Source organism: Pleurodeles waltl, chromosome 10 (assembly GCF_031143425.1).
Source record: "Pleurodeles waltl isolate 20211129_DDA chromosome 10, aPleWal1.hap1.20221129, whole genome shotgun sequence".
Lineage (NCBI taxonomy): Eukaryota > Metazoa > Chordata > Amphibia > Caudata > Salamandridae > Pleurodeles > Pleurodeles waltl.
In genome coordinates this window covers 850,487,198-850,501,648 of record NC_090449.1, presented here as the reverse complement: position 1 = coordinate 850,501,648, position 14,451 = coordinate 850,487,198, and the positions used below count along the sequence as shown (strand labels likewise).

At 42.2% G+C, this 14,451-nt stretch overlaps 1 protein-coding gene across 1 annotated transcript in view; it reads right to left on the bottom strand.

The window, feature by feature from the left end:
* The window catches only part of CUBN (cubilin), a 1,111,275-nt gene that overhangs the window by 933,412 nt on the left and 163,412 nt on the right, over positions 1–14,451 (bottom strand). Inside the window, exon 17 of the mRNA XM_069211549.1 lies at positions 13,060–13,250. Coding sequence (XP_069067650.1) covers positions 13,060–13,250 — 191 coding nt within the window. The remainder of the gene's footprint in view (positions 1–13,059; positions 13,251–14,451) is intronic.

The window sequence follows — 14,451 nt, the reverse complement described above, 5'->3', positions numbered from 1 at the left end:
TTGTGACGGAGTAACCCCCTCTGCCAAACTCTATATCAGGCCCTAAGTGTTAGTCAATGATGAAGGGATGTTCTTTGGGAATGCACATCCTTAGGAAGTCACAGTATTCACAGTCCCGAAAAGACCTTTTTGAACAGGAAACAAATCATCAAACAATGTGAAGGTCTGAATTTGTGTGAAACCAAAATACCACTGCAGAAAATGTATTTTGGTCTCAGTCAAAGGAATACTGTTAATGCAAGATGACGTTATTTGTTATATACAAAGCTCTTTTTCGTTGACCTCCCCGGCCCAGGTCTCTGTTTCTTTCTATTCTCAGAAAGCTTTCTGTTCACAGATACCAATAAAGTAATGCATACTTATATTTATACATATTACTCAAACTTATACATCTGTAGAAAAAGGTGAAAAGACTGTAATAAAAATGTTTCCAGAAAACACTCCTGTGAAAATCAGTTTTCCTCCCCGGCTCAGTTTCCGGATTCGCTTTTACAATCAATGCCTTGAAGCCTGAGTGCATGCCTTAATACCTTGTCTGGACAGCACAATGGTGTCTCGATTCCTTGCTCTACTCAGTTCAGCTGGCTGCCATTTTGTGGCTCAATTTGCTGCCCCACTCCTTCCTTCAAACACCATCTTCTGCTTCGATGCCCAGTCCTGCTCCCTCCACTTTTCCTTTCAAGTCCACACAACATGCTATCAACTGTTTACGGAACCAAAATCCAAATACCCCATCCTCTTGTACTTAACACAGGATTCAGTTCCATGCTCTACTGGAATGACCTTTATGGACTCCTTTGTCCTTTGTCCTTCATCTTTAGTTTGGCTCTGCTAACTCCCCTGAAGTAGACTCTCTGGAATACCCCAATTCCTGACCCCTGGCTATGTTCACCTGTTTCGTTTTACACTGTTTCAAACGTTTTTGTTAGTAGATCTATTTTTATTAGCCCTGCAAATCTATTCTCATCCATTCACACGCACAACTATGTGGCACAAGGAACTTTACATAGCACGAGAGTGTTAATGGCTGCCCTCAAAAGGACATGCACTTCCCATGGTTCGTCTGCAGCACTGTTTGGTCCAATGAGGACAGATACCTGACGTACTTAAACATAAGTTGTATTAGTTTGTTTCTAACTGGCATTAGGCCCTGATCCAGCCAAAGCTGCATGGGGAGATTTTTCAGCATTTCAACTCTGCCATTGAGAGGGATCTGCTGCTTTTGTATCAGTTGTATTTTAGAACCATCATTAGCAAAAATATTAGTACATATTCTACTGTTAATTATGCAGCTAGATATTTGTAAATTATTGCAGGGCACAATATTCTGTCAGTGATTACGATATTCTGGTATCATACCCACTGGCCACTCAATAGAATCTTCGATTAGACATCAAACTCCTAGCTGTGAAGCTCACCCCAAGCTCACAGGCCATAGTTGCAGCCTTGAGGATTGTTTCCACAAAGTAAGCAAAACAGGGTTCCTGCTAGGAATCACTACTCCCCAGGAACCATTTTTTTGTCTCTCTTGCAGTTTTATTAAGCAGTAATTTTCAGATGTCCAAAAACTTTAGATATCCACTATCATATATCGATCCAATTTTCGGTACCTCTTATATATCAGTAGCCGAAGCCTACTAAAAAAGTCTACACAATTTCTACATTTCTTTATCCCATTTACTTATTTGATGTTCCATGGGGAGCCCCTGATGTTGTCCAATTCCCGAGATTTAAAAATTTCAAAAGGTCATAATCCGTCATCCATCAATAGGGAACATTCTGAAGTCCTCTGATCAACTCTTGACGACTTTGTCTGAGAATACAATCATATTTTCCACCTTATTTGTGTTAAGGGTTTGCCATGTAATGCCAGTGCTTCAGGTCCTAAACATAGTCATCAAACAGTCTTACATTTATTCCCCCATCCTTTTAAGTTGTTTTTCTGTAACTGCATATTAAACTGGTGATTCAAGGACAATGACCTCTTTGGCACGCCACACGTAGATGTAACCAAAGGAGTTTCAAAACAAGTCATACATACTGTCAACATTTAATCCCAGAGAAATTAGAAAGTCAAATATTGGCTTCCTGAGAGACTTTTGCGTCTGCCTTACCACTGACCAGCTAGATGGAGTTTTCAATGGTTTGGAAGTTGAGCATCACTTCCAGTAAAATAGCACACACTTCTTTGTTTCTAACACTGTTTGACTTCTGCTGGTGTCAGGTATGTACCTCTAGCAAGCAATACTCATTTTGTAGATAGATTTCTCAATATGCTGTAACTACTATGTCTATAACAACCATAAATTATCATAGTTGGATAGATATTGTGTGCCCACCAAGGTCTTGTGTCAAAAGTGGTGAGGCCCTTCAGCATTTTTTATCTTTGACTTGTGATCATAGGAAGGGGGCATTTACCTCTGAGGAAGCCTAGAACGATGGGTTGAAATGGTAACCTGAGCATTTGCCAGTGGTCAGACTTATTGAAAGAATTCCTCCTATCATCTTTTTCGTGTTTTATTTACTGCCTTAAGTGGTATGTGTATGCCCAGATGTAGGTACCATGATCAGTGAGCCACTGGAATCAAGCTACACCTGACTTATAGGTACCAATCACAGCAAAACCAGACATGGGTTGTTTGTGTTCTTGTTAAGGGAGGACCTGCCTGGCAGTTCGAGCTGGACTGTTCCCATTAGAGGAGGCTCAAGATTGCATGATGGGTTGAAATGCTAGTCGAGATATTCCTAGAGGTTAAACTTATTGCAACCATTCATCCTATCACATATGTCTGTTTGATTATTTGGTATATGCCCTGACGACATCACAAACAACACTGTTTTATGACATTGAATATAACTTCATGATTGGCATAAATATTAATATTGCTGAAGGTGCAAAGTTTTGTTCTTTTAAGCATTTATTTGCTGACTAAGGAAATATACCCTTTTTCCAGTTCTAAAGGTAGTAGCTTATTGGTCAGGATCAAAGGCCTCGCCATCTGGGCTTTTCAGTCATAGGATAATTGCAATTAATGCCCTGTGCCCACAGCGCACAGGGCATGGCTGAAGGAAGTGCCTGCAGGCTCATAATGGTAGCGTCAGGACAAGGTGAGGTATTTGCTGAAAACCATGCCCAGGGCCTGATTAAGAATGCTGAAGGCCACTATCACTGGTTGTGAGGGCAGAAATGGCAGGTGCAGGGCATGGAAAAGTGCCACTTCCTGTAACCAACACCCATTGAAGACATCTTGGTGCAGGGCCCTCCGGGGCAAGGAGGGAGAGGGGGTCTCCTCCTTCCATTAGAGTTGACTGTTGTTAAAGAAGGCCATGCAAAGCATTCAAGGCAAAGGGGCACATCATAAACTGTTGTTCGAGTGGTACATGTGTCCAACTAAATTACAATAATACTACCCAACAGTGAGCACAATATACTGGAGAGACTGTGAAGGAGAGGGAGAACTTCCTTATATCTTGTGGAACTGCCCTAAATTCAACTTTCTTGGACAGAAGTGTTTGCCACGCTAAGAGCTGTCCTGGGCTATCTCCTAAAAAATATTTCTCTTATGTAGTAAAGGGAGAAAGTACATGGGATTTACCTTTGCAAACCAAATATGATAAAATACTGTGTGGAACTATACAGGGACAGCTAAAACCATGATTGCAGCTGCACAGAAAAAGAAAACTCCACCTGATATCATACGATGATATTCAAGCCTCTGGGCAGTATGCCAATGAAGAAGGTGGTATATGGGCCAGTACGAGATGCTGCAAATTTTGAAGCAATCTGGTATCCTTCTGGTGAGATATTTGTCAGAGGAGATATCATCCCTGACTTGCCTTCCCCTCTCAAAAGCTTTGAAACTGTTCTGGCAACCATCTCAAGAGGAGAGGAACTAAGCCCAGAAGTTAACATGATGTAAGGGTGAAACTGCAATAGGCAGATTATACATGGGGGAAAGTGGACGAGGTGTTTTATACCTTGGAGAGATGCAATCTTAACAATATCTTCATTCTTCTTTGACTTATTCCTCATAGGCCGGATAGGGAGGAAGGGAGCAGGAGTTGAGTGGATTTATAAAAACGATGAGAGTTAACGTTGATGTACTTCTCGATGCCAGAATCACAAAACTGGTGTACAATTCATTGGTTTAAGTGTGGAAATGATAATGCTCAATAGAATATCTTGTGCAAAAATGCAATTGTCTAGCCAACTCGGTGCACCAAGCAAAATAATAGTGCATGGTTCAAGTGGGGTTGTGTAGTGTCACATTATTAAACGGAAGTGCTTGTCAGGCTACATCAACACACTTTGATGATGCACTGAGAGAGGCATACAACACGAAGTGCCACAAGGTGTACTCTCTATGTGGAGGTCAGCATTTCCAGGAGGTTTATGCATTGTGGAGGATGATGTTCTGGTCCATTTCTTTACATTCATCTCTCTCGCGCTTTCTCTCTCTCTTTCCTTTGTAGTTTGTTACAGCTCTGGGGTCGGCAATTATGACAGCGATAATGTACCACCAGCCATGTCTGTGCAGAAAGCCTACCACATTTCTACTGTGAAAAGTCCATTGTCTGTGTGTGCATGTCAGAGTGAGTGTACTGTGTTCCTTTTTGTTTGGGGTTACAGATTCTCTTCTATCTCTCAGAACAGCAACCCTGTGGCACCAATACTGTGAGGAAACTAGATGTGTATGTTTTCATGGACGAAGAACACACAGTGACAGAGTACTTTCCTGTACAGGCTGACCTGGACCCAGCCCCACTGGCATATCTGGGGAGCTGAATTCCCAGAGCTGAGTTAAAATGAGAAAGCATATTCATAAATATCTGGATTGCGCCACAAGGTAATTGCAGTGGTATAGCTTTCAATATTGCAGCAGACACAGTGGGACGAGGCCAAGAGGTGTAAGGGGTCTTGTTCATCGAAATTTGTTTCTGTTTTTTACTTCCCAACTAAGGAATGAGGGGCCATGTTCATTGCTGGCATTAGGGCACCGTGAGCTCTTGCCACACCACTGGGTAACTATTCTCAGATATCTAGATCTGTACTGCTGGCTGGCCTTGCCTCCTCACCCAAGGGTCCATGAATGATTAGGTTCCCCTGAGGGCCCTGTAAATATCATATTTAATTAGATTTCCTCATCATTAGTATAACAGCTAAAGAATGTGACTACGTTTTTATGCTTTTCAGGTATTTCCATGTTTGACCGGAAGTTGAATTGATGTTTAAATCTTGAAAGTGCTTGATTTCACCCAAACTCTCAAAGTACCATTTAGTGAGTGAATACATTTTATTTAAAGTTTTGCGAGCCATAATAGAGAAAAGAAAAAAGGTGTTTTTGTAACAGTGACCAATGTGAATAACCAAAGTATACATGCCAGTTTGAGAGAAGAAGAAGAGAAAAGAGATAAAAAGCAGTGAGAATAAGAAGAGAGGAGAAGAAGGAGCAAGAAAAAGAAGAGGAAAATGCAAGGAGAACAAGAAGAAGCCAGAAGAAGAAGCTAGAAGGAAAAGTACGAGAATAGTATTAAGAATAAGCAAGACGAAGAAGCAGAAGTGAAGAGATGAAGAAGAAGCAGAAGCAAGACGATGAAGAAAAAGCGAGAAGATGAAGTAGAAGTGAGAAGAAGAGGAAGCAGAAAGAAGAAGAAGAAAAAGCAGAAGCAAGAAGATAAAGAAGCAAGAAGAAGAAAAAGTAAGAACGATGAGGAGGAGGAGGAGGAGAAGGAGGCGGAAAAGGAGAAATACTGTTGAAAGCTAGGTGCCTTTCTCTTTATTGTGCTGCATTGTGTTTTTTCATTCCTGCACAACAACACAACTTCCAGTATTATGAAGGTCAGCTAATGTAATGAAGAAAGAGTCCCTAGGTATACTTTTAGAAAGCCTTTGGCCACATGCTACATAAACCAAGCGATACCTGTCTGAGGGGCCATAATAAAGGTGAAACTGGTCCAGGGTTGCTTGTTTTCTGGTTCAGGGAGGACTTAGCCCTGAAGTTCGATGGGACTGTTCTCACTGGAGCAGGGTAGAGCCTGATTTGTATATGGAGGGTCCAAACTGAGGTGGAATGGTAGGCGAAAATGATGGATTTGAATTTGGTCCCAAGCGATTGCCAGTGACTGAGATCAGTTCAAGCATTCCATCTATCACCTTCTTATTGATGCCCTAAGTGTGGCAGGTATGCTCAAACGTCACTCAGACATCACTGGAACCCTGCCTCTACCTGTCTGATGAGCCCTTATAAGGGCAAAACCGGTCCTGTGTTGCTTCTGTTCCTGTTCAGGGAGGACATGACATGAAATGTTCCCACTGGAGCAAGGTCAAAACTGATTTGCATATGGCTGGGGCTAAACTGAGTTGGCATTGTGGGTGAAAAACAATGAATTAAGATACAGCCCCAAGTGATTGCCATTGACTGAGTTTAATTCAAGCTTTCCATAAATCACTTTGCTTTGGTGCCTTAAGTGTGAAAGGTATGCCCAACATAAGACCCAGGCCCACTGTGCCACTTAAACCTAGATATACCTGGCTGATGGGCTCTAATAAAAGAAAAAAACAGTTCTGGGTTGCTTGTGTTACTGCTCAGGGTGGACCTGGCCTGGCAGTTCGGGCTGGAATGTTCCCATTGGAGGAGTGTCAAAACTGACTTGCATATTGCTAGGGCCAAATGGAAGTGAGATGGTGGGTGAAAAATTATGAATAAAGATGCAGCACCAAGCGACTGCTAGTGGCTGAGTTTCATTCAAGCATTCCATTGTTTACTTTGTTTTTGATGCTCCAAGTGTGACAGGTATACCCAGCGTGTGTCCCATACTCACCGTGCCACTGGAACCCAGCTATACCTGGCTGATGAGTCCTAATAAGGAAATAACAGTTCTGGGTTGCTTGTGTTCCTGTTTAGGGTCGACCTGACCTGGCAGTTCAAGCTGAACTGTTCCCATTCGAGAAGGGTCAAGACTGATGTGAATATGGTGGGTCCAAACTAAGGTGGCATGGGGGATGAAAAAACGATGGATTAAGATGCAGCCCCAAGCAATTGCCAGTGGCTGAGTTTAATTCAAGCATTCTATCCATCACTTTGTTTTTGATGGCCTAAGTGTGATGGGTATTCCCCACCATCCGTCCCTTGCTGACTGTGAAACTGGAACTGAGTTATACCTGGCTATTCAGTCTGATAGGGGTGGTAATGATCCTGGGTTGCTTGTGTTCTTGTTCAGAGAGGGCCTGGCCTGGCAGTTCGGGCTGAATTGTTTCCATTGGACCAAGGTCAAGATTGATTTGCCTATGGCTGGATACAAACTGAGGAAGCATAGAGGGCAGAAATAGATGGATTGTGATGCGGCCCAAGTGATTACCAGTGGCTGACATTTATACAAGCATTCCATCCATCACTTTGTTTTTGATCACTTAAGTGTGACGGGTATGCCCAAAAGTGGGTCATGTGCTTACTGTGCCACTGGAACTAAACAATATCTTGCTGATGAGCCCGAATAAGGGTCAAACCGGTTCTGGGTTGCTCGTGTTCCAGTATAGGGAAGATTTGCCCTGGCAGTTCAGGCTGTACTGTTCCCACTGGAGCAGGAGCAAGTCTCACTTGTATATGGCTGGGTCCAAATTGAGGTGTCATGGTGGGTGAAAATTGATGGATTGGGATGTGGCCCAAGCGATTGCCAGTGGCTGTGATTAATTCAAGCATACAATCCATCACTTTGTTTTTGATGTCCTAATGTAACAGGTATGTCCAGACATGGGTCTCTTGACCACCATGTCAGTGGAACCAATATGTACCTGGCTGATCACCTTTGCAAGGGCAATGCTTGTGTTCTGGGTCAGAGAGGACCTGGCCTGGTAGTTTGGGCCGAATTGTTCCCATTGGAGCAGGGTCAAGAATGGTTTACATATGGGTGAACCCAAAATGAGACAGCATGATGGGTGAAAAATAATAGATAGGGGTTGTGGCCATAGCGATTACCAGTGGCTGAGATTAATTCAAGCATTCCATTCATTACTTTTTTTGATGGCCTAACTGTGACAGGTATGCCCAGACGTGGGTCCTTCGCTCACTGCCACTGGAACCATGCAATGTCTGGATGATGAGCCCTAGTAAGTGTGAGACCAGTCCCGATTTGCTTGTGTTCGAGTTCAGAGAAGACGTGGCCTGGAAGTTCAGGCTGGACTGTTCCCATTAGAGATGAATCAAGTCTGATTTGTAAATGTCCGGGTCCAAACTGAGGTGGTATGGTGGGTATAAAATAATGGAATGGAATGTGGCCCAAACAATTGCCAGAGCTGAGATTAATTCAACCATTCCATCCCTCACTTTGTTTCTGATCATCATACATCTAGAGCAGGTGGTAACAGCGACTTTACCTGACAGGTGGGGGAAAACTTCCTAGAACTATTTCAAGAAAATAACTATCTTAAGTTTATATTAAAGCGTAAACTGTGGAAACGGATTTGGTTCATGTGATGTCATTGAATGCTCCATTTCCGACATCTGTTTTCTCACTTCGATAAGAACCAGGGCCCTAGATGAATTGTTCCCCATGGACAGCAGGAAATATGCAGGGTTTCCATAGGAACCAGATGCTTCTCCTGGTGCTAGTGAGAGGATGTTTAGTTGCTGATAATGTCAGGGCTCTTGGCTGCAGGACTGGACGAGAAAGTGGATTGGACATACTTCTCAAGAAGAAGCCAGACTTCCATGAACATTACAGTGATAAGTCACCTCTGACTGCTTGCTCGATAACAAAAAAAAACTAAGAATCGAATAATAATAATAATTTGTGTTCTAATACATTCCTTTTTGCAACATTTCTGCCTTTTCCAAGCGCTGTAAATAACAGATGTCAAGATAAGTCAACCTATTTCTTTTCACTACACCCCCGTGTGAATGATGGAAGTTTAGATTCAGTCTTTTTGGGACGGAAACTGAAACTCATCACCGGTATATCCCCGCACTTGTCAAGGGAGAGCATTTCAGCGGCTAAGCAATAGATGGCCAGAACACAAATATCTGGAACAATTAAGGGCCAGATGTATCAAGGTTTTTTGCATTCGCAAACGGTGCGAATGCCCGTTTGCGAATGCAAAAAGCCCTTTTAGAATGCATGAAAGACATTCTGAACGCAATTTTAAGGAATCGCTAAAATAGCGATTCCTTAAAATTGCGACCCTGTTTAGAGACTCGCAAATTAGCACATGTATGAAGCAATTCCTAAATGCGATTTGGGCATTTAGGAGTCGCTAATTACCACCAAGTTGAACTTGGTGGTAACCATGTGCAAAATTAAAAAATGCATTTAAAATGTATTTCTAAAATGTACATGCAAAGCACACATGCCCTTTTGGCATGTGTGCACCTTACATGTCCCCCAAAAAAAAATTGGGGTGCAGCAGAGGGGGCCTTAGGCCCCCAGCACCCTGGGGTTTTGCATTTCCAAAATTGCGATTTCTAGTTAAGAAATCGCAATTTTGGAAATACAAAAAATTCGCAGATATGGGTCAACATGCCCAAAGGTGCAAATGGGGCCGGTATCACAATTTGCGATTCGGTATTGGCATTTGCGATTTTTAAGAAATCGCTATTACCGATTTGCAAATGTGATACATGGCATTTTGCGAGTCGGAAATAGCGATTTCTTAAAAAACGCTATTTCCGAATCGCAAAAGGCCATCACAATACATCTGGCCCCAAATTCTGTGTAGTTTGCAAATGCAAAAGGCTGTAGAAAATGACCACGGAGTTTCTCTCTCCACCCTTCATCATTCATATTACAAGGAACATTCTATGAGAGAGTTATTCATGAACATGGGTGACACCTAGCACAATAAGCATGTTATTATTTGGATATCTGCCAGCTAGGGCAGTTGCCCTTTGTGGTACTAGCAGCTCACCCCAATGGTAACAGTGTGAGTGCACTCGTGGAGTCTAAACAAAAAAACCTCTGTAAGACTGCTTACCACTAGGCAGTAGTGGTACTAGGAGCGCAAATTCATTAAAGAGTATTAGTTTATGCTGGATTTACACTGTCACGTGCACATTTCCTATAATATTTCAGAAGAACTGGTAAATGGCAATAGTCCTTATTGTGCATGCCATAGACTTACAAATCTGAAATCTCTGTAACTAACAAACAGGTAACCAAAATCAACCACCATCCTGAATGATGACAAAGCTTTCCAGTGAATCATTGTGCCAAGAATCCACCCACATTGCTCGCACTCCGCACTATACAGCCTTCACAGAAGATGTGCTCCGTCACTGCAGTACAGCATGCAATGCCAATATCCAGGACATTGCTGGTTAGTGCACTGATCACACACTCACTTTCACATTACAGCAGTGCAGCAGGATGAGCCCAAAATCCCCACCCAACATTCAGGCACCACAGCAGTTGTGGTTTGTCATTTTCTTTGTGTTCTTGTGGCCCTCAGTGGTTTTTGGGCAGTATCTCTGGTACGGTTGTAACTCCATTTCTTTATGTCCGGCTCTTTGGGACAGTAAGTAGTTATTAGGCGGTATCTCTGCTACTATTGTGAGTCCTTTCCTATATGTCCTTCGGGCAATCAGTGGCTATAGGGCAGTACGTCTTGAAGGTTCTGTTATTGACAGTGCTTAATTTGTAAAGAACAACGTGCTGGTGCTCAAAACCCACCTCTTAAACATGGGGCTGCTGCAATAAAATGTGTGAACATGGAATACTGTGGCAGCATAACCCTGAAGCCATCCCGGGCCTTTTCAATCCATTTAAAGCCCCTCCCTGCCCCTTCAGCTCACTCTTGCAGCTTTCTGCTTTCTCCTATTGTGAAGCTTTTTCATGTTTCTCTTCCTCCTTTTTTTCCCATTTGTGTCTTTTGCTCGCAGTAAATGCTTGAAGCAGAAAAATAAGCCCCGGACCACAAAAATAAGTGCTGGTGCTCAGCTCCGGTTACAACAAGCACAAATTAAGCACTGGTTATTGATCATGTGTCCCTATTGTTCTTCAATTTTGTAACACAATTACTTTATTCATATAGTTGTAGCTAGAATGAGCAATCACCGCTTACTCCAGAAGCTGAAAGTAGCTTTACAATTCAACTACTGTATGACTCAAGTAATTATTCAAAAAACTCACTCCCTAATCAGTGAGATATTTTAAAAAGTAAATACGGATTTTATTTACAGATAGCAAAGTAGTGCAGTGAGAACTATGGTCAACATAATAAAACAATGATCAAAAACTGGAGGTCCTAACTCATTCTTGGCCAAGATATGACCCCAAATACATCTAAGGTGTTTGCACAGTAAGGAAGTACAAAATAAATAATATGCCGGCCTACAGCCAATGTTCTCCTATGTGGAAAGGTTTTGTGTCCTCAACACACTTCAAGCAGTCTTTAGCTCGATACTGGCTCTGCATGAGGAAGAGGTACCATATATGATATTATAATATATCATGGTGCATTTGATATATGTTTTCTTGCCTTTTTTCTAAATGCCCATGTTTTATGATGGACACTACCCCATAACTCACTGCCCGGAAGGGTTCCCAGGCATTTCCCAAAGTGAAAGGTTAAAGGTGTCAATGGTCAACTTAAAAAAATCTATGTGTCCGGTTAAAGTGCTATTGAAGATCCAATAGTATTCAAATGCCACACAGCCCAGAACGGAGACCAGTTAGCGCCAAACAGACCGGTCAAAGCATGACGAATACTGGAGCTAGACTTGGGCTACTTCCTAAAGAGCGTCCACCAAGGTGGCATTCCTCCAAAAAGCCAGTTGTGGGGTCAAGATTATTGTTTGGGAGAGACCGCCATTGGAACCACACACTCACCAATCAAAACTATCATACTGGGACATAGGCAGAGGGTCAAAGCACCAATGTAAATTATGTAATCTCCAGATCTGTAAGAACCACAAAAACTATTCATATTGTTCTGGAATCAGGTCAATTGGTCTACGCCAATTGGGCACTACTTTAAGACTTAGGGTACTGAAGAAATCACTCTGCCACCCTCATTGGCGTTAGTGGTGCAGGATGGACTCCTGCAAAGTAAACAATATCACCAGAGAGTGCGGGGATAATGTAGGTTCACCACATTTAATGAGATATATCACTGTGATTTTTTAGACAGATTTTTTATAACAATTCCTCTGAGCTCGTGTTTTTCAAGGTCTATTTCCTTCTTTTTCCCTTCACTACTCTCTCCACTTGAGGGTTCATTTTGTTTCACACTTGTGATTGGCCACATACCAGCATTTTAGCATACCAGCCCTCTCCAGAAATCCCCCTATGAAAACCTCTACCAATTGCCCCAGTGTACTAAATGGAAACACCAATCACAATGGTCTGCAATTCATCTACATTGCTAGTTTTGTACCAAATTTCCAATGCAGACAGCTTAAAAAAACATATTAATAGTAATAATAATAATAATAATAATAATAATAATAACAACCCCAGAAATGCGAGGCTCAGAGAGCAGGAAGTCATTGACCAGTGATGCGTTGCTGAATGCTTGCAGCCATCTTTCTGTTTTAATGATCACTTGCCCCTTATGCTTGCTTCTTAAATCAACAGCCTAATCTTTGGTAATTACGGTAGTTTCCGGCTGCCTATTGCAAGTGTTGGTCAGAGCAGACGCTGAAGTAAAACTGACAGGAAGACCGCCCAGAGCTGAAGAGATGGATGTTCAGGGCTTGAATCCTCTGGGTGAAAGGCAAGTTGTTGTTTCATGCCTTTGCACGGCCATGCCTACACGGGCTTCGCAGCACTGTACAATGCATATATTGTGAGAAAAAGAGGGAGAATCTAATGTACAGCCAGAAACCTGCCTTTGTAGTAATGGTACATAAAATGTGCACCAATTATATATCTAGATGAAATGAACACCAACAACTTCCGGGGGTCTCTAGTTAACCAGAATCATGTGTGAAAACGTAATCCAGTACAGGTCGTATTCAGAATCAATGCGAAGTCTATTGATATCCTACAACGCTCAGCACAAAAAAATTAAGTACACAAATGTGCATAAATTACACGATCACATAAAAGAATTGCAAAGTAAATCACCTCAATATAATTCCAAGAGCAGCCACTCTGGCTCTCCAGCTCGAGGTCAGTGAATGTCAGATTAATCCTCTCGTTGGGAAACTGCCAGAGAGTATAAACACATTGCCTGCTGTTGGTGTAAGAATGAGGCCAGAAGGGGGAGGTGATCACGCCTTCGCTGTCCGTGTAATTCCCGCCACATCCAGGATCCGCTGAGCGAAAGCAGACAAACACAAATATTAGAAAATCGTGTGTGGGATATGTGTAATTAAGCTGCAGCTGTGACAGTTCGCTGCAAAAATGCCAACAACATAACATTGGATACATTTTCAGTTGTACCTCCAACAATCACTGCATCCACAAAAATAATTAAACCTTCTGAAATGTAAGTTTTGCATTTGTGCTATACCTCCCCCCTACATATGTTATTTTTAATCACATTACATAATGTCAAATTCTGGCCGGTATGATGCTTCCTAGATGTACTGACACTACAGGGATCTTTGGTTTTATGATCATAAATTCAAATAGGAGATTCACACAAAAGAGTTGCAAACTTTGTGCAATTTCTTTTTGTGTGATTATGTGAACTTTCAGTGAAATTACGCTAAATTACACAAATAACGAATGTGAGATTTCCATCTAAATTTCAGCACAAATGCATCCCTGTTTCAATTATAAACAAGAGGACGCACTCCACAGTAATAAAAGCACAAACATATGCTGCTAACATGGGCAGCTCTCATTCTGCCTGTTCTGTGCCGGTGCTCCTGCAATAGGAGTTTTATCAGAAAAAACTCCCATTTCGCCAAGAGATTAATGGACAAAATCATCCACCCATAGACCCTTCTGCCAAGGTTCAGTTCCTCTACTTTCTGATCCACCCTCCAGCCACTATGCCAACCTCAGTCAGCATTTGCTATCACTCAGAGTGTTACATTCCTGGCTTTTTATTAACTTTACATTCTTCGAATTTTCAGCAAATATTTACTAATAATTCTATAAGTATGCCCAAAAAGTTGGGTGTTTCTAAGGGATTGACAGCACAAGAAGCAGGAACAAGAACTATTTACAAAAAATGATATCTTAATACATGTGGCCTAAAATCAAAGAGATGTCCTCCTGCTGCCAGTCTTCTACTTTCTCCTCCTGGTCCTTGTATGCCTTCTGGTATTGGTCCTCCTCCTGGCCCTGTTCCAGGTCCTCCTTTTCTGGATTGTTTTGGTCCTCCAGGGCCTCCTCCAGGCTATGTTTTCACCAGTTATGATCACCCTGGTCCTGGCTTTCTGAATCTGGTGCTCCTGGTTGTAGTTCTTTGGGCCCCTCCTTGTACTGGGCGTCCTCCTGGGTCAGGTAATTCTAGTCCTTCTGGTTTGGGTCAGTGTATTCCTCCTGGCTATCATCACTATCTTC